The 24,544-nt window shown below is 40.2% G+C and overlaps 3 protein-coding genes across 3 annotated transcripts; all 3 read left to right on the top strand.

The window, feature by feature from the left end:
* Positions 1 to 4,500: 4,500 nt before the first annotated feature.
* Positions 4,501 to 7,610, top strand: LOC122401556. Its single transcript, XM_043403761.1, has 4 exons — positions 4,501 to 4,818; positions 6,842 to 7,003; positions 7,078 to 7,229; positions 7,369 to 7,610. Exons 1-4 carry the CDS (start codon positions 4,525 to 4,527, stop codon positions 7,568 to 7,570), a joined length of 810 nt encoding a protein of 269 aa, XP_043259696.1. The 5' UTR covers positions 4,501 to 4,524; the 3' UTR covers positions 7,571 to 7,610.
* A 1,555-nt stretch (positions 7,611 to 9,165) lies between these two features.
* On the top strand, positions 9,166 to 12,170 carry LOC122401273. The gene is made up of 5 exons (XM_043403320.1): positions 9,166 to 9,323; positions 9,547 to 9,682; positions 9,837 to 9,986; positions 10,073 to 10,224; positions 11,736 to 12,170. The coding sequence occupies exons 1-5, from the start codon at positions 9,244 to 9,246 to the stop codon at positions 11,980 to 11,982; spliced, it is 765 nt and encodes a 254-aa protein (XP_043259255.1). The 5' UTR covers positions 9,166 to 9,243; the 3' UTR covers positions 11,983 to 12,170.
* Positions 12,171 to 15,008: 2,838 nt separating this feature from the next.
* On the top strand, positions 15,009 to 18,578 carry LOC122400915. The gene is made up of 2 exons (XM_043402674.1): positions 15,009 to 15,950; positions 17,755 to 18,578. Exons 1-2 carry the CDS (start codon positions 15,332 to 15,334, stop codon positions 18,576 to 18,578), a joined length of 1,443 nt encoding a protein of 480 aa, XP_043258609.1. The 5' UTR covers positions 15,009 to 15,331.
* Positions 18,579 to 24,544: the final 5,966 nt, after the last annotated feature.

Raw genomic sequence — 24,544 nt, 5'->3', positions numbered from 1 at the left:
TTAAATGTTTAGAAAGTGCTATAAGGAAACGTGTATCTTTTAGATCAACTGCTGGAAAAAGCTCGGCAGGGAAGTGATTAATGTTCAGTCAACCATATATAAGCGACTACATTATCGATGAAACAATTATGTAGTATATCAAGGAACAAAAAAACCGTTGTCGTGACGTCGTAGAAATGCAACAAGGCTGTCGTGACGTCACAAAGGAGCAATAAAGCTGTGACGTCAATTTTTCAAATTGCTAAGATGACATCGGTTACGCTCAAGTGGTAGAATTATTTTGCTGAACGGATATCGTGCATCTTCCGTGCATTTACGACGTCACAACTATTTTGCTCTCCAGTGTACAACTAACGACCAACATATAACTAGATTCTATTTTTTCTAAACTTTTGGTTACGTCAATACTTTTGTAGGTTAGTGTACGTGTTGTTGCAAAGGACACGCGACTGTGCGTAAATTCCAGCGCTAAGGGTCATGGCGTACGGCGTTTGCGTTGGCGTTCTGTTACTTCTAAAACGTTTCAGCAATGCCTTCGAACATCACAAGTATCAAACTAAGTTCAGGAGAGTTTGAAAATTGTTATAATATGGAATCGAAACTGTTACGAAGAATAGATGTTCCTTCGACCAGAACTTTCCTATAACGGTTTGAAAGAATTATTTCGGAACCCTTTCCAGTCCTGATCGAAACGCTGCGTAGCAAAATATCACGGCAAACGGGTCATGTGTCACAGCCCCAATTCACAAACGTGAAACCGAGACGGAAAAAACACGCGACTCCAGTTTTCGTAAACGGGCGGCGTTCTGATTGGCCGTTGGTGTCGGACCAGCAACCGAGCCTCCTTCCACCTTCCGCCTGAGAAAGAAAGGAAGGAAATCGCGTCAGATCGTCGACCCAAATCGCTCGTCGAGTAACCGACTTGCGACGACGCGATAAACACGTGCGGATGGATTTTAAAAAAAACATTCCCTTTGGTGTCACGCCACCGGGACCTCGAGTCACACTCCTATTTCGATTCCTTCTTCCTATCTGTTCGTTCCTTCGTTTTTCTTCTCCCTCTGTCGAAAAACGCTACGTGGACCACAATCTGCGTATTTTTAACTTCCACGCGGGGATAGGCCTAATTTTTATCTAGATACAAATCTCGAATAACAAACGAGAGGCACTGATGCAACTTTCACCCCTTCCAGGATTAAGTTAGGTTAGGTTCAGTAGAGATGGGAAGATTTATACAGGGTGTTCGGATACGCCTGGGAATAATTTTAAGGAGAGATTCTAGAGGCCAAAATAAGACGAAAATCAAGAACACTAATTTGTTGATAGACGCTTCGTTAGAAAGTTATTAACGTTTAAAGTTCCGCCCATTCTGAATTTTTTTCTCGAAAGTGAGTAGGATTTCGGGGGCATGTGTAATGACTAAAAATGATTGTAATTGAGCCCCGCGACTGAAAATAATTTTTCCAGAACTATTTGAAATTTTTTTTTTCCTTCGAAAAATTTCACACCTTCTCGAATTTTTTTCTAGAATGTGGGTAGGATTTCGGGGGTAGGTCTATTCACCAAAAATGTTTATAATTGACCCCTGCAACTAAATATAATTTTTTTAGTATGATTTGAAATTTTTTAATTTCGTCTAAAAATGTCGGTACCTTCTCGAATTTTTTTCTCGAAAGTGGGTAGGATTTCGAAGGTATGTCTATTCACCAAAAATGATTGCAATTGACCCCCGCAACCGAAAATAATTTTTCCAGAACGATTTGAAATTTTTGAATTTAATTGTTAATAACTATTTAACGAAACCTCAGTAGGAAATTGATATTATTTCTTATGTCTTATTTTGGCCTCTAGAATCTCCCATTAAAATTTTTCCCAGGGATGGCCGAACACCCGGTATGTGTACATGTATTTTGAATAACGAATAAAGATAAACAACTTTTCATATATTATTCGTTGAATAAAAATTGAAATTTACTATCTGTGTAAACATTCCCCATGAAACTCTGTTATTGTTGAAACAGTTATTGCGCATGTAGTACGTTATAGCAAGAGATATCTCCATACGCTTAACGACAATAACAGTAAGTACAATAATAGAGAGATTATAGAACGTCGAAAACAACGACGCCAGAAGCTATATGTGGCGTTGTTTGCTTCGTAGTTGAAGTGTTTACGATCTAGGAAAGTGAGGTTAGGCTAACCGAAACGGAAGCGAGCGCGTGCGCGCGTATCGAAAAACAAATTTCGCAACGAATACGTAATAACATGAAACGTCACTCGGGCAACACACGCCCACCAAATTGAGCCCTCCCATTGGACGAAAACCTGCCTAACGTTCGTCGACAAACAAGATTGTTTTGCAGTTGTTTATCTCGATTTCGTCGCCGCGTAGAGCACGCCAGGAAATCATAGAATCACCAGGCCCCAGGAAACATTGCGTAGGCGTTTCCACTACGCGATGAGGGCGTCTTTGACCTCGATATTGTTACACGACAAGCCCGACGTTTACACTAACACCGATACCAATAATGGGATGTTAATTGAAAAGTAAATCTAATTAGAAACTTCCAACGTGCGAGAAATTGCGAAACACTTATTGAAAACAGTCTATTTGTACAAACGTGGGTGGCCATCTATTGTTTCCTTATGTTTCGAAAGTTAACCGATCCTCGGATTGAGAGACACTGAGCCAAAGCTTCGGTTCCGATACGTTTTCCGAAGTGGACAACCAATCGATCGAAAATACGTTCGAGCATGTAGAGCAACGACCTTTCGACGAACAAAATATTTTTCAATAGGTAACCGTGTTGGGAAAAACTCTCGGTTCGTGTTAAAAAAGAAAGAAAACGAATGGGAAACGATAAAAAGTATTACAACGGAAGTAAACAACGATTAACTTATTTTGTTCGCGTTATCTTACTCGTGCACGAAGATAGTATGCATCGTATTAACGGAAAAACGATCGTATAATTGCGTTTCTCATTTCTCCCGATCAAAATTGTCGTACGAAAGATATCAACGTATTGTTATTATAACGCGTATGTAGATGAATATCTAGCTGGCACACGAGCTACGCCGCAGCGGCTGTAAAACGCGAAAATAAATAGAAGCGTAAAAATAACAAGCGAATTACATTAGCAAGTTACGAGCTCACAGCGCGATAACAATTTTCTAATTAAGACGAACAAATTCCGTCTTAAACACAAGGTTACATTACACCGACGTTTCAACGTTTAGGGACTAAAGACTCAATTACTGTCTCCTGACCAAATCATAACATTTTAGGATTCATTTGGTATAATTCTTTTGTGAATTATTCTAAACTAAGAAGGATCAAAACGTCATTATAATATGAGTTTGTAAAGTTCGTTTTATCGTACATTCACAATGAGCTTTTTGTTGAATCGAAATTCTGTAATTTGTTTGTTTATTTCGGGATTGTAAATTATACAGCGCGTTATTCTTTCCGCAAATACGCTTCGAAACATGCACTACGTGGTGTACATGGTTCGTAAAAACAAAGATCGATCAAACTTGTTTACAAACGATGTAGAACGTTCTTTGTTCGTCGCTCTTTTACGGTCGACAACTTCAAGTGTCACTTCGACCGAGTCGCTTTTTGCTCGTTAACGAACTTTTTCTACGTGTTCTCTTACCTTTATCCCTAACGTAGGGTTAAGCTGTTCGATTTAAGGTTAGGTTGCAGAGCGGCATTAAAGTTTGCCATATCACCGTACCACAACTAATGCTTCTAGTTTTAGTCCTCTTGTTCTATGAAGTTCGATTATAAATAATTGGTACACAAGCATAAAAAGTTTAATTTGTCATTTTCTATACATAGTATTTTATTTCGTACACGTGTAGCAGTAGACATATATCTAACTAAAGGGATAGCCTACTTTTTTTTAGCAAGCAGCTGTTAAGATTTATTTTTCATTGTGAAAACGTATAATGTCTATCAAGAAGCATTATGATGTCTATATAAAAGATCTCTTTTGCAAACTGTTCAATTGAATAAACGTTACGAATAATGTACTGAATTTTAATTCGAATTTTAAATAAAATTTTGATCGTATCTCTCTTTAAAAAAATAAGCAAATACAGTTGTTAACTAAACTCGACCGAAAGGTGGCTTGTAATCTTTTAACGAACGAGTTAATTAACGTCGCTAATGTAGAACGTCGAGTCGTGTGGTAAATAGCTGTGGATTGATCTCCGCGATGGCACCACATAACGAGCGATGGTTTCCCGCGTCGATAATATCGATGAATCGTCATTCTCTGATAAGTCGGTTCGTGTCTACGCTCAATGACATCGTTTTTGTTGTCAAGTTGCAACGATAACGATTGTCACGAAAACACAGTCCTCGGATAAGTATGCTAATTAAATTCGAAACTGTTTCGATTAACCGAACCACGAGGTCGTGGAAAAACACGCTAACTCGAACGAAACAAATTACAGTAAGAACATTGTATGGCTTCGAACAGCAGTAGAGAAAAAACCGTCGAAACAAGCGACATTTAAATGCGACGGAAAGTATTTTCTTTTACCGACGCCACGTTCGTCTGCTGCATCGTAGCGATTGTGCTCGCTACTTCGACCGAATCGAACAGAGGACACGTAAACAGAACTGGTCTTTGGTCGAGCAACGATTTCGAGAACAATGAACCACGCTACGATCATTGTTTCGTAGAGGAAGGGCTTTGTTTAGATTTCACCGAGTACATAGACGATTTTTTCCGTCTTGCATCGGAATTTTTTCTTAGAAACGAGTTGGATCCCATGACGATTCCCGACATTCATCGAAGCTTCCGGTTGGTGAGTGTTCGATACGTTTGCAATTCGTGGCTTTTCGCGCGACGCGAAACAGACGTCAAGGCGAACATTAATTCAATGCCACGATCACACGTTACGCACAGATGACGCGATTAACGCTTCTGTGCGCTGATTAACACGTTTACTAACCCGTGGTAGACACGGGTAATATTTCACTCGAACAATAGCCAGTAAAACCAATACGTAGCAATTTATTTGATATTTGAACTTTTATTTAACCACACTTAAATAAGAGGTTAGGGACAATCACGAAAATTCGAACGCCTCGGACAACATCTTGGGGATCTGGGTTTCGAGGTCGAAATGAAGTTTGAAGGTCAGTGGGTCAACGAGCGAAAGGGAATGCGAACTCGCGCGAGACACACGATCGACGAAAGCGAAATCGACGAGGCGTTGAACCTCTCGAACGAAAACGACAGTGAATCGGCCGTTGAACCATCCTTACCGAGAATCGTTCCCCTCGGTTCCATGCAACCGTACACCGCTGTTCCAAAGATCCGTTACCCGACTGCATTCTTCGCGTTTCGATCCCAAGTCGAGCGAAATCGAAAGCAGACTCTCGAGATGCTCGGTGATCGTCGCGCCGCGACGCGACACTGAACCTGAGCGCTTTCGATCTCTCGCTCGTAATGTCGTACTGTCTCGACCTTCGACGAGAATAAAGTTACAATCGAAACAAGACTCGAACCACGACCACATGATTGTAGTTCTTAGAATGTTTATAAATGTAATAATTCGAGGCAACTCGTATCAACGAGTGTACAGATAGCCCTCCTATAACACTGTACTTCTACAGCACTGGATAACATGATTTTTGCTTAACATATTTAATAATTAAATTACCTTAAAATAATGAATTATGGTGGCTTTACATGAAAATATATAAACAGATTATAATTTATTAAATTAAGGTTACGTTAAATTAAAATAATATTGTTTGTTTTGTAACTTTTTGTACTGGCTCTGGGTCTCATGTAACACGGTTTCACACAACACGGAATTTTCTGGGAACCTATCTACCGTGTTATAGGAGGATTATCTGTATTTAAATGCAAACCGAAGTATATTAAATCCATTTCGGTGTTACTCTGCCAGAGACACGTAAGCGGAATTGAATGTTGTCGCGTGGGTCTGGTTGAACGCGTAACCTACTTCTCCTGAATGATTCAAGGCAAATGATCGTTGGATCTGAACTTGAACCAAGGCGAAAACAAACGTTCCTTTGCATCGTCACGTTGATATTTAAAATTAACGCTAGATTCGCGGTCACCGATTACACATATTTCTATTAAAATTTATTTGTGACAATTGAATGAAATATAACGGGATCGTTATCTCGATTAATTAACTTTGTATAAAATTTTTCCGTATCGCGGCTGGCGATTTCATTTATCGATGCATATCAGTCGCAAGTAAGAAAGCAGGAATAAAAAAAATAGAGCTGTTGAAACATTTGCGATTTAAAATGATAAGAGCCGATTGTGGAAACCAGGCGGTTTTATCGAAGCACTATTGAACTTGATCTCAAAATAAAATATTATGAAAATCATTGTTCTTAATCCACGGGATTATGTTTTTCTTTTTCTGAGAAACCCAACAGACGTCTTTTCAATCTGCAGGTAATAACTGTGCAATTGACGCGATATGAAATCTTCATGAAGCTAAAAGAAAAATATTACTTTAGTATTGTGAAACGATTAATCGTAATCGTACTCGATTACGCCTGGGTATTGTGCAATCGTGAGATCATCTGTCGCGTTATTACATAGGCTGAATTTATCAATAAACTGTTGTTCAGTATTGGTAAAAAAAAAAAAAATAAACTTAGATTTAATTTTGATCAACGTTGAAATTATAATATACACGTGATATGAAATTGTTATTTTCGAATAATAACTTTATATCGGACCTCGAGCTTAAGGAAAAAAATTTCTAGGAAAATTTTATTTGCAAATCAGTTTTGAAAATATTCAGCTGTTGGAATGTCTCCGCATTTTGTTTTCAGCCGTTCCTATTTCTGCCTACAAGCTACGACGAATTAACATACTACTTCTCTTCAGGATCGTTGTATTATCTATCCGAATTTAAACGGGCTGGCGGAGCCATTGGCGTCTACAAAGACGAAACACTGAGTATCGACGCGAGCATCGCGTTTGACAGCATTTTGGTAATTCTGTCACGTGTCGTTTGTCGACGTTTAAATTTAGATTAATCTAAAACACGTTTCATTTGCCTGTTCAGTTCACCTACGATTATTTCGTGAGACTCCTGTTCTTGGAAAATTACGGAAGAATAATCGCGGAGGCAACATCGATACGACTCGACATAGGCGTCGATTTTAACATCATCGATTGCAAGTTCGTTCTGAGAAAGCTCAGACTGACCAGCGTCGAGTACGCGCTTTTCTTCTTTATCGACAAACGTCTTTTCTAAAGAAATTATAATCCAGAAACAATCATTCTTATACGTGGAAATTTTTACGAAATTTAACCGTCCACTACACTGTATACTGACCAGGTGTACTTTTCACAGATCCATGACAATGACTCTACATGGCAACAGCATGGCGGAACGATTGATTATACCCATTACCAACGTTGGCATACGTTTGGTAAAAAAATTGTTGACCGAGGAAATCGAGAAAATCGCGACTGAGATGTTTCAAGAACATATCGAACTGATGAACGAAAACATTTCGCCGTGGAAGATTCTTACGTTATTAGCAACGACGTAACTCAATGTGAAAAAAATGTATTAAATTATTTATTATTAAAATATCTTTAAAATCGTCAATTATAAAATGTACGATATCTCGAAAATTTTAATGGGAGATTCTAGAGGCCAAAATAAGACGAAAATCAAGAATACTATTTTGTTGATAGAGGCTTCGTTAAAAAGTTATTTATGTTTAAAGTTTACATTATCACGCTATGGTGCGCGCGCAGCTGTTCGCAGATTGCCGTTCTACAGGCGTAACTTTGAACGTTAATAACTTTTTAACGAAGCCCCGATCAACAAATTGGTATTCTTGATTTTCGTCTTATTTTAGCCTCTAGAATCTCCCATTAAAGTTTTCAAAAGCCTTCGTTGGCCATTATTTACATTTGAATTTTTTTTCTTGAAAATGCGCAGGATTTCGGGGTATGTCTATTCACCAAAAATGGTTATTATTGACCCCCACAACTAAATATAATTTTTTTAGTATGATTTGAAATTTTTTAGTTTCATCTAAAAATTTCGATGCCTACTCGAATTTTTTTCTCAAAAGTGGGTAGGATTTCGGGGGTATGTCTATTCACCAAAAATGCTTATAATTAACCCCCTCAACTAAATATAATTTTTTTAGTATGATTTGAAATTTTTTAATTTTTTCGAAAAACTTGTCCACCTATTCGAATTTTTTTCTCGAAAGTGGGTAGGATTTCGGGGGTATGTCTATTCACCAAAAATGCTTATAATTGACCCCCGCAACTAAATATAATTTTTTTAGAATGATTTGAAATTTTTTAATTTTTTCGAAAAACTTGTCCACCTATTCGAATTTTTTTCTCGAAAGTGGGTAGGATTTCGGGGGTATGTCTATTCACCAAAAATGCTTATAATTAACCCCCTCAACTAAATGTAATTTTTTTAGTATGATTTCAAATTTTTTAATTTTGTCTAAAATTTCGATACATTCTCGAATTTTTTTCTAGAAAGTGGGTAGGAATTCGGGGGTATGTCTATTCACCAAAAATGCTTATAATTGATCCCCGCAACTAAATATAATTTTTTTAATATGATTTGAAATTTTTTAATTTCGTCTAAAAATTTCGGAACATACTCGAATTTTTTTCTCGAAAGTGGGTAGGATTTCGGGGGTATGTCTATACACCAAAAATGCTTATTATTGATCCCTGCAACTAAATATAATTTTTCCAGAACGATTTGAAATTTTTTAATTTAATTCTTTAATAACTTTTTAACGAAGCCTCAGTCAAGTTGATTTCCGTCTTATTTTGGCCTCTAGAATCTCCCATTAAAATTTTTCCCCGTGACGGCTGAACACCCCGTATAAATTATCGATACACAAACGTAACTAAAAAAAAAAATGCAGAAAATATTTGAACGCGGACAAACAAGTCGCGGATGAGCTAATTCAAAATGTAATCGTTTACTCGTTGTAATGTGTGTAAGATAGCTTGTAAAATAATCACTTTTGCATTCGTCTTATCGAATTGTTTTAATTTATGTAATTGTACGGTAACAAAAGTTTTTGACAATAAAAAAAACGATAATGTCGATAGGATACGATAAGTCGATAAGATGCGATCAGATAACGAAATAAAATGTCGATAAAAGACGAACGGGAGCGGTGATCGAATCGTTCGTATTTTCTACCTTCGACTAGATTCTTCGACACGCACAATGATCGCTCAAAGTCGCCTGCTCTTGTTGCTCGTCGCGTCCTCTTTGGTCGCTGTGGGTTACGCGCATCCCGACCTCCAGTAAGTTTTCAAAGCCACGACAAACGTTTTTTACGATCACAGGATGCTCTAACTTCAAACACAGTAATCATAATTCACGCACAAAAACACAACAAAGTTTTTTGTATTATTTAATTAATTTGCTTAATTCTGCACAACTTTATATCCTGTAATCGGGGACCCTAATTATCACAGACTAAAAGAGAACCAATTACTTTTCAATGTTCGTTTTCTCGCGTTGCAGAGTGTACGATGGCGGCAATGGAAGGGTATCGGTGAAGATCAACGAGATGTTCGACGAGATGGTGCCCACGCTTCAAGAAATTATCTTGAAAGACTCGTTGGACCCACTGCCGATGGCCGATTACTCGAAGCAGCTGGTATTTATCTCTGTTCGCTCTATCGTATTCGGTGTTATCGAAAGTATTGTTCATTTTTCTTAAATGTTTTTTAAAAAATTCACGTGCATCGAAATTATTTCCGTTTCGAGTAATTTCGTGGATTTCTATATAATAGTGTACTTTTGTTACGCAGAGTGGGATCCTGGGTCTCAAAGGATCTCTCAGCATGACGAATGGTCAGTTGGTAGGACTGTCGACGATAACTCGCGGCGACGACATCATTCTGTCGTACGACAAGAAGACTCTGACGATAGACATCTCTTTGAAATTCGATATCCTCGACGTAAGATAAAAAAGACGTTACCGAGCGGGAACACGAGTCGTGCGAGCGCTACTAATAATAACATTACTTTCTACGGAAACTTTCAGCTGCAATACGACTACTATCTCAAATACGCAATCATATCGAGAAAGGGAAGCTTCGACGGTCGCTTCACGACCATGAAAATGCGTACAATAGTATCGGTGGACTTCGACAGCTATAAAATCGCTCTCGATTCGGTCAAGATTACAGCTATCCAGTAATTATAATTATTTATTTCATGGGAATATAACTCTACGTTGCTTGTTAAACATGTTAAATTCGTTTCTAGTATAGTTCGGGCCACAATATAGCTAGGTCGTAAATTAAACTTTTGGGGGTTAGGATCGACTACTGCTACGACACTTAGGGCCGTACATGACATCTTGCTTGAGGGTGCCTTTCTGAATGTCTTTTTGTGTTCATAATTGCACTACCTTTTTTCATTTTCCCTGGGAAAAATTTTAATGGGAAATTCTAGAGGCCAAAATAAGACGAAAGTCAAGAATTTCAATTTGTTGATAGAGGCTCCGTTAAAAAGTTATTAACGTTCAAAGTTCCGACCGTATTGAATTTTTTTCTCGAAAATGGGTAGGATTTCGGGGTTATGTCTATTCACCAAAAATGCTTATAATTGACCCCTGCAACTAAATATAATTTTCTTAGTATGATTTGAAATTATTTAATTTCGTCTAAAAATGTCGTTACCTACTCGAATTTTTTTCTCGAAAGTGGCTAAGATTTCGGGGGTATGTCTATTCACCAAAAATGATTGCAATTGACCTCCGCAACCGAAAATAATTTTTCCAAAACGATTTGAAATTTTTGTTTTCCGTCGAAAAATTTTACACCTTCTCGAATTTTTTTCTAGAAACTGGGTAGGATTTCGGGGGTATGTCTATTCACCAAAAATGATTGCAATTGACCCCCGCAACCGAAAATAATTTTTCCAAAACGATTTGAAATTTTTGTTTTCCGTCGAAAAATTTTACACCTTCTCGAATTTTTTTCTAGAAACTGGGTAGGATTTCGGGGGTATGTCTATTCACCAAAAGTGATTATAATTGACCCCCGCAACCGAAAATAATTTTTTTAGATCGATTTCAAAAATTTTTTTTCCGCCCAAAAATTTCACACCTTCTCGAATTTTTTTCTCGAAAGCGGATAGGATTTCGGGGGTATGTGTAATGACCAAGAATGATTGTAATTGACCCCCGCAACTGAAAATAATTTTTCCAGAACGATTTGAAATTTTCGAATTTAATTGTTAATAACTTTTTAACGAAGCCTCCATTAAGAAATTAATATTCTTGATTTTCGTCTTATTTTGGCCTCTAGAATCCCCCATTAAAATTTTTCCCAGTTCCCAATTCCGTCAAAATGCCGGATATCGAATATTTTCCTTAAAAATTATTGACACCATTATTTATGTTGGAACGATTTGACACTATTATAAGCAGGTAAATTAAGGTATTAAAGACTTGAATAAGTCCTTTATCTATTACGATACCTCTAAAAATGGCTTTCATAAAAACATTTCTTCGTACGGCCCTGACTATGGTCTAAGGCCCTTAGCTGCTCGTATTTCTGTCAATTCACTTGTCTGTCAATTTACTCGAGTTTAGGACCTCGCTATATTGTGTCCCGAACTATACATATACCTTGCTGTATTTATTGTTATTTTTATACGTTTCTGTTTTTCCTTTTGATAAAATTTTGTTTGAATTTTAGGAAACTGGACGTTAATCTCGAGGGCCACGCGTTCGACAAGGTGGTAAACGCTGTAATGAAAGTTCTTGTGGACGTATTTAAGAAGGATGTCGTGAACACGATCGAAACACGATGCGCGGCGACTTTCGAAAAGGCTCTGGGTAAAATCAATGGACTGCTACCGAAACCCGACGGTCAACTCGCAAGATACATCGAATACGACTTTTTGAAAAACGTTCCAACTACGTTCACCTACACCCTTATTTAAAAAACTGCAACTGTCTTTTAATCGGGAATTGGAAACTGTTATAACATGGAGTTGAATTCTTATAAAACTTTTTTTAATTTACTAACCTTGCTAAACGATATTAAACATCTTACACAGAAAACAGAGAATCATTGATCCACTGTAAAGCGTAAAAGTTACTAATAAAGAATCGAATCCTCGAATGAAAAATTACAAATTTCAGTCTTCGAAATCACCTTTCGTAACCCACTTAACTTACGTTTTCCATATTTTTGTTAATAGAAATTTTTTGATTTTTTGATTTATTTTTGCTTTATTATTTCAACGATGATCAGATCTTTTTATGAAAGACGATATTCGGTTTAGTCGATAAAAATATTCAATCTTATTGCTGAAACGATGACTCGTGCTTTTTAATAAAGAATCGTTACATCGTTATAGAGACAGGTTTAAACTTCAACGTCATCGTGGCTCTCGTCGATACGAAGCTGGAATAATAATGCATGCGAAAGCACGCCACGATTTCCAAGCTCGTGTAATATATTCAAAATTCCCCGACGACCCCGGAACTTAAATTAGTCTGAATTCGCAACAGTCTCATCTAACTTTCCGATCTCGAGACCTAAGTAATTAAAGGAAAGGCCGCGTTGTTCGGTTCCTCCGTTATTTTCGGCAGAGTTCTCATTTGTTTAACCTCTTCACGCCCTTGGCCACATATGTGGACGTTTAGTTTTATTTTTTATAATTATAGTTACTTGTCGATAATAAATAGACCCAAAAAAAGAAGAAAAAAAAAATCGTCCCTGAAGAGGTTAAACGTGACAATTAATAATGCAAGTTTCATAGTCGACTGCCATTTTGTCTCTAGAACTTTGAATTAAATAAATCTATGGTATTCGTACAAGAAACATTTTTGTAAAGGTTCAAAAAAACAAAGTACACTTTTGGCAAACCTAACGCAGGTGTTTCATCCATTATCGTAATGAAAACATTCGATCGGACGTAATTAATTAAGATTGAATCGATCGATAAAAAAATAATCGAAGACAAACAAATAACAATAAGAGTTACTCTGATTGGAAAGATTTATTTTTTGAAAAGCTCATTATCAGAAGAAGTTCGTCGAGATTTATTGTGTCTCGATAAACAGTCAACCTGATTTAATCTAAAAATATCGTAGATTATGAAAAAATGAGTTTTTCAAAACGTGTGGAGTAACTATAAATATCAATGCCATTATCGGAATTGTGATCGATGAACAAATAAAAGGTTATGTCTGTTTTTCAAATATTTCGAAAAAATCGATATTATTTTAAGCGTTACGTGTGATTCGAATGGAGACCGTGAACAATCGACAGACATCGTCAGAGATAGATCATTGTGTCACGTACGAGGATATCGTTCCCTGCGGCCAGAGATAAACGCATTCTACGGTTACATTCGGTGTACCTGAATTGCGTTTCGTAGATTGAATGAAACTCAATATGCAAGCAAGCAGCTATTGTCCGTCTTCGTGCAATAGCAATCTGCACCACTCTGTTATCGATCGCGATACCTGCGCACGTAAGGAGTACATATTCGACTTAGGTATACATATGGGTTGCTCGTAATGGCACGTCTATTCCAAAGTAAAGTTTTATGAGACAGAAATCGACGATAGTCTCCACAGACACGATGTAAAAAACTATACGAATCTATGGACAACGAAAAAGCTAAATACATTTGTTCGTGTCAAGTATAAAGTATATGTACTCGGATGCATTACGAATTATAAGCTTTCTTTACAAACTTCCGAACGTTGGTAAAGATACATGGTTGAGATTCTAAATGTTCCTTCGATTGTATTAGAAAACAAAATTTGTGAATACCTAAAAGCACTGCAGGGTCTCGTATTAACTCTTGTTTAGCGGAGCACTGGTTCGAAACATTGATTTAACGAATGTTTTAAAACGTCAAGGAGTCCATTTTCACTCGAGCGCCAAGAAGGGTCTGTAGATGAAAAGGTTAAGAACTACTAGTTTACGTTATTCGCTACTGTTATATACTGTCGCTTGTACCGCCAAGAGGAATGTTCACCCCGTTAAAATATGTTAATATTATTGTTTGAATAAAAATTTTACCCATTTCTGGCGTTAGGGTCGCAGCATCGACGAGCGAGGCGCCGTTACGAAGCCGAATCGAGCCGAGCCGAGCCGAGCCGAGCCGAGCCGAGGAAGGACGAACCACCCGTCCCGGTGGCAGATGCACGCTCTCTAACCAGCAACTGTCAAAACAGCCTTGCGGTTTCGCATCGATCGAGGAGGAAACGTCCGCAGGACGACCAAGTATATACCGTGCTCGACGTATGGCGGATATTTCCTTTTTCTTAGATTTCTCGGCGTAAAACCGGGCCACGAAATAGAGAACTCGTAAATACGATAACTCGAGATACGTACTACGCGTCGATCGATCGAAGAAACGTTCCCGCGAAAAATTATGTTCGTGGACTTACTTCGAATTTTGCTTTTTACCGTTGTGCTCGAACGTATAATAAAAAACAGTATCGCGCGATAAGAGGAAGAAAGGGTGGGGGATTAGAGAACGGTGAATCAGCGAGTGGCAGGATTAAGATGAACGAAATCCGAGCGCGAGAATGTGGAAAAAGAAAAGCGTCGCGTGATAGACGGAAGGAAGGGTGGTTGGGTTCGGTTTGCGTTAGAGATGGACAAAATTTCATTCGATTAGTAGAGAACGAATAGGATCAATATACAGCGCTTTATTCGTGTCGTTTATTCGATTTGACGATCAATGGATAAAGACTGCTAATATTTTATTCTTGTTTACATTGCCGTATTCTGGTTTTTGTATACGTCTCGATCCTAATTAATTTCTTTCTAATACTAGATTTACACTTTTATATTACGCATTTTGTACCGAAGGGTTCTCCCGTTAATAAATATTCGTTTATCTCGATACTCGAACTGTTTATCTAGATAAGAATTTTGTCCATCTCCAGCGGAATAGGTATATCGCGGAGTCCAGTGGAGAATCGCAAGCGGTGACGAGCTGCAGCGGAGCGGTGGCGCGCGAGGCGACGCCGAGTCAGGCCGAGCCGAACCGAGCGGAGCCGAGCGCAAGCTCGAGCGAGGCCGAAGCCGAAGCTGAAATCGTGGGCAAAAGCGAAGGAAGGCTCGGACTTTGGGCTCGGCGCGGTAGCGCTGGCTAGCGAGCAGGCGGGTAGCGTATTCGCGAGCGGACGAGAACGTGCGCGTGTCGTCTCAAGTTAATAATCGACCGCTGTCGTTTCGGTCGAACGACGGAGAACTACATTTACTTTTTTGAGACGGGTGCGCGTCTTCCCGGCTGATAGCGCGCGTGTTACCGGCCGTGTATGGACGACGGCACGCGTGCACGAGTCGAGGAGGAAAAAGCCCTGGATTCGTCTCGCCTGCGATCCTCCGCTCGGCTCGGCTTCGCGAGCTCCTCCTCGACCGGCAACCCTCGTATCACCAGGCGCAAGAGGAGGAAGAGGAGAAGGCAGCAACGACGAAACAGTAACGCCGACGACGAGGACGAGCTCGTCGTCGTCGGTGGCATAGACACCGTTGACGAAACCGCCGACGCGACTTTCGCGATCGAGGAAGAACCGAACCAACAGTCGGGCGTATCGGCGATTCCCAGCGAGGAACCGAGCAAGCAACAAAAAAATCGGCTCGTTCACAACACCAACGAATCTCAACGAAACGTATCCAGAGGAAGCGGCACGCGCGCGGCTGCTTCCTCCCTCAATTCCGGCATCACGCTGCTCAACCGTCGATCCGCCGGCAAGCGATCGTCCAGGAGATGCAACACGAGCGCCCGTAGGAACGCGATGACGATGGATCTCCAGAGACTGATCACCGAGGTGCACGCCAGGCCCGCGATCTGGGACCAGAAGAACGTCAACTATCACAATCGCGACGTCATCCTGAAGATGTGGCGGGAGATCGCGAGGGCTTGCGAGGTCTCCAGTGAGTATACGCCTCGCTCTCTTCCCACTCTGCTCTCTTCTTTCTGTCTCGTTCGTTCGCGCCTGCGTCGTTCCTCTCTATCGCTCCCTCTCTCCCGTTTCTTTCCCTCTCCCCTTCTTTTTTATACGCTACCACCTTCCAATTGCGAGCACGCACGCCCCTCCTCTTTTTCGTTGCACGATCGACCGGCCCGTGTACCGATCGAGGCTCTCCCTTCCCCGCTCTGGTCGATCGATCGTCGATTCGAGTCGTTAATTTTTATCCTCGTTCTTCTTTACCGAAAGAAACAAGGTTTCAGAGGTTAACTATGATTAATTGTTATCGCCTGTCGTGTACCCCACGCGCACTAAAAAAAACCGAACAAGGGTCATGTTTGACAGACCGACGTCGTTGGAAACATCGATAACTGACACGATTGCTGTACCTGGTTCGGTCGATGCTCCGCGCGAGGACGCATCGGTTCCTCCGGAAACGGACAAACGATTACGTGCAACGAAAAAATCTAACCTACGATACAGCCTAAATTATATATTATTCACTTAGTATTTCACTTTTTGGAAAATTGCGTCCTACAGACCATGCCACATTTACAGTAACATTATTCCCTGTAGCGCATGCTTTCAATTATCTACAAGGAAAATGTATTAAATTGATTAAGCAAATGTTTTGAATGCGACGTCTCGCATAACGCAATAACGACCTCATAGTTCGTGCTTCATTTGTTTATATGAACTTAAAGCAGACCTATCATTACTGTCACATTTCTACCACCGTTTTGAAATAATGCATTAGATAGAATGACGTAATCTAGATGTAACTTCAGAGGTGGATCAAAGAAACACTACGCATCAAAATGTAATAGGTTTTCTTTTATTCAAAAGCAACACCTTTCTTTTTCACTGTTATCTTTTGCATAAATGCAGAGGACGGGTATTCCGTATGAATAAAACAAAGAAATCATTCCATTCTCAAGTATACCTTTTTTACTGACCCACCTTTCAAGTTGCACCTAGGTTACGTCATTCTACTCATATTTATGTCCTTAATCGCACTCAATACATCACAGCTTGTTAGATGGGAATTCCGAACAAAAATAAATCGAACGTGTTCGTAAATCGCATGTAACAATTTGTGTATGTCGGATACAAAAATTCAAACATTTATTCAATTTTCTTCTTTAGATAGGATATATATTTGCGCAATACAGATATAAACGCGCTCGACCATTAATCAGGTTATCACGAGACACATAAAAACTTATCGATAAGACTATATTACGTTTAGAAAAAAAATAATATCTAAATAAAGTAGACGAGTAATTTAATATCATCGAAACATAAATGAAAAAATTAGATTTTTATATTCTTGTTGCGCAAACGTCTTCTATGTGAAGAAGAATATTGAATAGAAACTCGATTCGTAGAAAAACGACCGAGCCAGACGGTTCGCGCATGCTTGCATCTTGGTCGCCGAATTAACGAGTCACTCGTACAAACGGCGATGCTTGCTCGTTTAATCGATACATTTCGTGCGGCCAGATGTAATTGAATTCGGTCAATTCGCAGGACACTCGTGAATATTCCATACGAAAAAGCCTGTGGCCGCGAAAAAACTTGGCTCTTTATTTAATTCGAACGTTTCAGTTTTTATAATCTATGTTACATTTCTACATTCATATGTTCTATTTGTCTACCTTCGATTCAAATCCTAATATACGACTCGTGCGTCACCAAAATCTTCCATGTGGCTGGCTGTACGGCGGTTTGTAAAATTTGTTCGAATAACGATAAATTTCCGTTTCCAGCGGACGTCGCGAAATCGAAATGGAAGCACCTACGGGACAATTTCCGAAACGAGTTGAAGAAAACTTACCGAGGGAAGTGCGACGGTGGCGCCAACGAGCACGACTCGAAGTGGGTTTGGTTCAAGAGCCTGTTCTTTCTGCGGGATCAAATGAACTCACGCGTGATCGGTTGCACGCTTTCGCAAAATTGCACGGCTGCGCTTCGATCATCGCCGGACGAGACGCAAATCGAGCCGCAAATAGACATTCTAGAAGGCCACGAGGAGACACAATTCGACGATCTGGACGGCGATTCGTGCCAGTCCCTTCTATCGAACGACGATGGCCTGCATCAGGTTATGCCCCCGCCTAAGATAAACAAAATCGGTAGAAAGAGGACCCTGATGGACGCGATCGACAACGATTATTCCGAGGTGGACCGTAAGAGGTACGAGTCCCTTCAGAAGAGATTGAGCATATACCAGGAGGAAGAGGACGACACCTATCATTTCCTCATGAGCGTTCGAACCCCTCTAAAGAGTTTGCCGCTCGATCGACAGATGTTCGTTAGATTAAAGATACAGGAGCTCGTTTACAACGAGATCAATTCTCAGAACCAGCAGAGTCGAACGTACGAGGGCTCGCAGGACGTGAAGCCACTGAGAACCGGAAACGCGACCGGAGTCGCTGTGGTTGGATCGGGACCGGGTCCAGGACCTGGCGGAGGCATCGCCGAGTCTGTTATTGCGGCAGGGGGACAAGCTATCGGCGACATGTCCAACCCGGCGTCGTTGCTTCAAAACTGCACGACAGAGGGCTCCAGTGACGATGCCTACTTCGGCTAATTTAATTTACGTTTGTAAGATGTAAGAATTATAATTTTATTAATAGAAAATAAACGATGGTATTTTTTCAGTAATTTTTGACTTTTCCTTTTGCTCTACAATTATCCTGCTTTTTTTATGGAGAAAGTGCCCCATAGGGTAAGAGGATATTAATTTTTTTAAAAGGTTAGAAAGAAACGCGAAATAATTATCAAATGCTTTCTGATGTATGAAAATAAGTATTTCACTTGCGTGATAACGCCTCGCGGGACGTTGATGAAATAACAAATTTATTAGATTGCCTTGTTAAAAGTTTAAAAATCAAGGATCCCCTGGATCGCCTCGTATTATTATTATTCGTGACGTGGGTCAGACCAGAGGTACATTACGCTGCGTAATTATTTCGCGCGCTAATTGGTTCCCCGCCGCCGCTGAAGGGCGTATTTGAGGCCACGGTTTTCTCGTTTCATCGTGATTAAAGAGCGAATCGAGCATACGGAAAAGCCGAGGTTCCTATTATGTATGACCCCATTTAAACTACTCCGACTTCCCCCGTCGTATTCGACGGTTCGTATGTATTATACGTTTATATTAAATTCAAATGAAATATGTACATATACAGGGTGTCTCGAACAAAACGAACCACCTAATTACCGTCGAAATTTTTCTCGTCGAGCTTTCAAGGTCAGCCCTGGTTCTTTTTCGTTCTATTATTTTTCTATTCCACTAATTGAGAAATTTTTTCATTCGATATTACGTAAGACTTGCGATACAATACAGTATACAAGAGTGGTCCATAAATTCACTCGTAACTCGTCATTACAAATACCCCCGAAATCCTACGCACTTTCGAGAAAAAAATTCCTTACCGAAAATCTAATTAGGTGCTTAAATTTTTCGACGAAAAAAAAAAATTTCAAATCGTTCTGGAAAAATTATTTTCGGTCGCGGGGATCATTTACAATCATTTTTGGTGATTAGACATACCCCCGAAATCCTACCAACTTACTAGAAAAAAATTCGAGAAGGTGTGAAATTTTTCGATGAAAAAAAAAATTTCAAATCGTCCTGGAAAAATTATTTTCGGTCGCGGGGATCATTTACAATCATTTTTGGTGAATAGACATACCCCCGAAATCCTGCGCATTTTCTAGAAAAAAATTCGAGAAGGTGTGAAATTTTTCGACAAAATTGGAAACTTTCAAATCGTTCTGGAAAAATTATTTTCGGTTGCGGGGATCATTTACAATCATTTTTGGTGAATAGACATACCCTCGAAATCCTACCCACTTTCTAGAAAAAAATTCGAGAAGGTGTGAAATTTTTCGACGAAAAAAAAAATTTCAAATCGTCCTGGAAAAATTATTTTCGGTTGCGGGGATCATTTACAATCATTTTTGGTGAATAGACATACCCCCGAAATCCTGCGCATTTTCGTGAAAAAAATTCAGTACGAGCGGAACTTTAAACGTTAATGACTTTTTAACGAAGCCTCCATCAACAAATTGGTATTCTTGATTTTCGTCTTATTTTGGCCTCCAGAATCCCCCATTAAAATTTTTCCCAGGGTAGGCCGAACACCCTGTATATGACGACACTTTCGTACTTTAGACGAGAGTTTTTATACGCTCGCAATCAAGAACTCAGGATACGGAAGATGAATAGAACATGAGCGTTAACGAGATGTTCGCGGTAAGAAGTGACCAATTCAAATCCTATTTTTTTCGAGCACGACAAGTATAAGCATTACGCGACTTGAACGCTCTGGACCTCCTAGAATTTTTTTATAAGAGTGAGGTTAGGTAACAAGATATTTTATTGCTATCGAAATTGGCGTCGGGGAACTTTGAAATTATAAGAATCACAAGAATGATAAAAAGTGGAATATTTTATTTTATAAAAACAAAAGAGGAGGATGAAATCGTGGTCGGTGCGGCACGGCTAAATAAAACGGAAAACTGCTACGAACAAACTAATCTCGCTGAACGAGAGCGTTAATCTTCCCATTACACTGGCACTCTACTTTCGTTGCGATGAAATGCATACACACATCGCGTACGCGCGCCGGTCGAAACAGAATGTCTGCTCTCTGACGCAACCGAGCACCATTGTCTCTTTACATGCAACTGCAACGTCTGCAAAGCCTTTCGCGAAGCTATCGAGTATAGGGCGTCCGACAATTCGGTCTCGTTCAACGGGATTTTTCCTTCAAACGCTGTTTCAGGATTTCCTCGATAATCACCGGTGTAGTTTGTTCGCTGCTACAGCCAAACGAGCTGCAACGTCTGTCCCTTTGTAATTAACCCTACCGAGTTGTTACGACAAAGGCTACGGGGGAGGAGTTAAAATATGGAAACGTTTACCATATCCTTCGTTGGAGAACCATCTTGGCAGCCATTTCAAAGTTCTATCGCTCTTATTTCTCATTTCCTTAACAATTTCAAACTAGGCTGCTTATCAACACCAAACTCATAGGTTATATACGAAATACGTAACAATTCTGATGGTGCACAGTCACGACACCTAGCGTCTCTCTGTTTCAGTTGGGCTTGGTTTGTAAGCGTTGCAGTTGCTACATCATTATTTTCTGTTCTTTTCTCAATTATACGTTTTATTATCAAACATGAGTGTTGTTATTAACCTAACCCATACGTGCAATAAACTCAATTTGTAGTTAGTATTTCCCAGAAAGCTAGAAACTTTCGAATCTTAACTGCAAACATAACCTAGACGCCACAACCGTGTACCATCAAATTCAAGACAATACTTTTCACCATAGGTGTAAAACAATTAATTCTCAAGTTGAAACGTTCAAGGAAATAAATTTTAATAAGATCAATGAATTTTCACGTTTACAATTGTCCTGTAAAAAGTTGTACAGCTTTGGTCTGGCAGTGAACGCGTTAAAGAATCAATTTAGCCTTATTTCGCGACAGTTTCGATCCCGTCGAGCGAATTGGTCTATCGATCGAGCAAGGTAAACTGTCGAGCATTCCCATACATCGTGTATCGGTGGATAGAACAGAAGGGTCTATTCTAATGTGCCGTGTGTATCTGTCACGATGCATATTCTACCGACGTTGCACGGACACCATAGAGTGCACCGACGTTCTATAGGACTGCATTGTACGCAACACGGCGAGATAAAGTCGTTCGAATCGAGTTTGCGCCAGTTCTCCCGGGTCTGTTCGCCGGCGGCTCGTACGTCGCGGTTATTGGACATCGAAGAAACACGACGGACCGTTTTGAATTTAATTAAACCAGGTTATTAGGTATGTTGCGGACTGTCAGCCAACAGGAGGGGGGGAGAAACCGTGATCGGAACGGTTCGCCGCGGCTCCAACGTTTTAATCGTTTCCAATAAATTTTCTGCCGCGCACGGCAGAATGAAATACTTTTCAACGCGTCGATTATTCAGTTCCCGCCGACTAAAGCGAAACGCCAACTATAGCACGGTTAGTTCGTCGATAATAAAATATATTCGTAAATGTAAAAATAAGAAATCTAACCTTTCTGTACACCTCGTGTTCCTTTCAAACGAAGTATTCCATCGTATTTCAGGTCACTTTTTATCGTTCCACAGGCTGAAATAAAACCGTTTCTTTTCCCGTTCTGCTGTCACGTCCGCCATTTTACCGCGATTCCATAGCAGACGATCAGCCCCGCCGCGAGGCTTTCGAACGACGCGGACGCCCGGTACGCGAGACGATGCGTTCTCAGACGAGGAAAGGAATCGGCGGATATTCTTAATAACCGAAAAAAAGGGGCGGGGTGGCGAAATTAGAGAAGTCTTACTCGGTTCCCGGGACTGCTCGCCGCAACCGTCTCGGCCCTCCTTTTCTCCCGGGCGTTTCCACGGGAATTCGCGAAATAACGAGGTAACTTTTCGTTCGGATAGAAAAGCCGCGTCGTCTAGACGGGATGCACTATATATTTGCACGGTATATTGCACCGGTTGAATAGCTTATTCGAAAGTCTGCCTCCGTAGTCTGCTCAACAGACCACTCGGTTTTTCCATACAAAGAGGATTAGCATCGTCCTCCTTTGTCTTTCATCTCTATCTCTCCCTTCCACGTCCACGTTTCCCGTCTCTATCGCGTTGTTTCCTCCCGGTCTTTCTTTGTCAACGAGCCATACCTTCGCTACACGCTCTTCCGACCCATGACCTGTCCTGCCCCCTTTCTTCGCTCTCGTTGCATCATCCGCATCGCCCGCATTATTGGTCGCGTTCCGATAATAAAACCATTCAAACCGATCCGTTCCTCGCGATGTACAATTCGAACACACCGTTATTAGAACACCGTCCTCCTCCTTTCCTATTCCTTCTCGCGATGGAAATCGACCAAGAAACTCGAAGATAGTTCGTCCATTAATAGTATCAACACTTTGACTGCCACGCCACTCATATATGAGTGGCAGGATTTATTACTATGATACTAGAAAAATTAATTCTCAAGTTTGGATAGAATTTGTAGATCTTAACAAGGTTACGAAAATAAGTAGCGAAGTAAATGTTAGGTTATGTAGCTTACAATGGTCTAAAATCAAAATTTTAGTTTTGCGGAGTATTATATGGTTTTGATCTGGCAATGAATGTGTTAAATCGTTCCTACATTAATAATGGTGTCAATTTTTAAGGAAAATATTCGATGTAATTGGTTGTTCTATCGTTACCCGTATATGAGTAACAGAATTGACCACTATGATACTAGACAAATTAATTCTCAAGTTTGGATAGAATTTGTAGATCTTAACAAGGTTACGAAAATAAGTAGCGAAGCAAATGTTAGGTTATGTAGCTTACAATGGTCTAAAATGAAAATTTTACTTTTGAGGAATATTATACGGTTTTGATCTGGCAGTGAAGGTGTCAAATCGTTCCTACATTAATAATGATGTCAATTTTTAAGTCAAATATTCGATATCCGGCATTTCGACGGAATTGTTTGTTCCATAGTCGAAAGTCGTGACTTCGTGTCATGTTGGAAACAGAGCTTAATAATACCCGCGATCGATGGCATTCATTCGGGACGAACGACGCGTACAATGCGCGAACCACCTGTCCAGGCTGGAATTCTATGGAAATTCTCTGCAACAAACACCGGTTCGTTTCTCGTTACGCCGACAGTTTTGTCCGCTCGATTCTCTTACGAGTCCCCCGTACACCAGATAAACATACTTTTTATAGGATCATTACACCGTGTTAACGGGCAAAGAAAAGCGGATGCAAGGAGGAATTAATTGGAACGGAGCATGTGATTTTTAGGTATTTGTTCAGAATTATAGGTTATCCGCGGTCCAAACGCAGACTGGCCCGCGGGGCAAAATAAATTTGACGTGGCCGCCGCAGACGATGGAATTTGCATTCGGAATAACTTGTCGCGCATCCAACCGAGCGATGCGTTTCCTGTAATTGAACGTGAATAAAAAAAAAAAAAAAAAAAAGAACGATGTTTACGTTCAGTCTGAAACGGTTCTCTGCGAACGGGTGGCGAACCGCGGCTGGTTCGCGGGCACAACCGGGAGAGATTTTCTTTGATCACAAAGGAAAATGCAATCCCGCTTCCCCCTTTTTCTCTATCCCGACGTCTCCACTCTCTGTCCTTCTATGAAAGAGTTCATCCTCCATAACCCCAGGCTTTATATTCGATATCGTCTGCGCGGCGTCGCGAAAAACCAGCTGAGCGGATTCTAGCTGCGTTTCGCGGATCGAGGTAAAACCGAAAATCCGGTTTACACGCGGCGACAACGCACTCTGTGGTTTCTAATTGAATATCCTACAAGAGTTCGAGAAGAGCCTTTTCTTCTTTTTTTTCTCTTGTGGTGGTGATTCCATTTTGTAAACCGTTCGATCGAGTGGCATTTTTTAACCCAGACCTAACCTAACAAAAACCCACCCTCCGTTTTGCTTTGCAATTCGAGGTCCCTCCTTTTTATATACTGAGAAAACACGTCTGACGACGCATGCGCCATTACTACTTTATTAA

The sequence above is a fragment of the Colletes gigas genome, unplaced genomic scaffold, assembly GCF_013123115.1.
Source record: "Colletes gigas isolate AHSC1104 unplaced genomic scaffold, ASM1312311v1 Colletes_gigas_Sc00002, whole genome shotgun sequence".
NCBI lineage: Eukaryota > Metazoa > Arthropoda > Insecta > Hymenoptera > Colletidae > Colletes > Colletes gigas.
The sequence above is the reverse complement of the archived record's forward strand: the minus strand, read 5'-3'. Positions and strand labels throughout refer to the sequence as shown.

Coding starts and splice junctions, on each gene's coding strand:
- LOC122401556 (XM_043403761.1), top strand. CDS start 4,525: ATGCGACGGAAAGTATTTTCTTTTACCGACGCCACGTTCGTCTGCTGC. Junction 7,004..7,077: donor TCGCGTTTGACAGCATTTTG/GTAATTCTGTCA, acceptor TTGCCTGTTCAG/TTCACCTACGATTATTTCGT. Junction 7,230..7,368: donor CTCAGACTGACCAGCGTCGA/GTACGCGCTTTT, acceptor TACTTTTCACAG/ATCCATGACAATGACTCTAC.
- LOC122401273 (XM_043403320.1), top strand. CDS start 9,244: ATGATCGCTCAAAGTCGCCTGCTCTTGTTGCTCGTCGCGTCCTCTTTG. Junction 9,683..9,836: donor CCGATTACTCGAAGCAGCTG/GTATTTATCTCT, acceptor TTTGTTACGCAG/AGTGGGATCCTGGGTCTCAA. Junction 9,987..10,072: donor TGAAATTCGATATCCTCGAC/GTAAGATAAAAA, acceptor GGAAACTTTCAG/CTGCAATACGACTACTATCT.
- LOC122400915 (XM_043402674.1), top strand. CDS start 15,332: ATGGACGACGGCACGCGTGCACGAGTCGAGGAGGAAAAAGCCCTGGAT. Junction 15,951..17,754: donor GAGGGCTTGCGAGGTCTCCA/GTGAGTATACGC, acceptor TTCCGTTTCCAG/CGGACGTCGCGAAATCGAAA.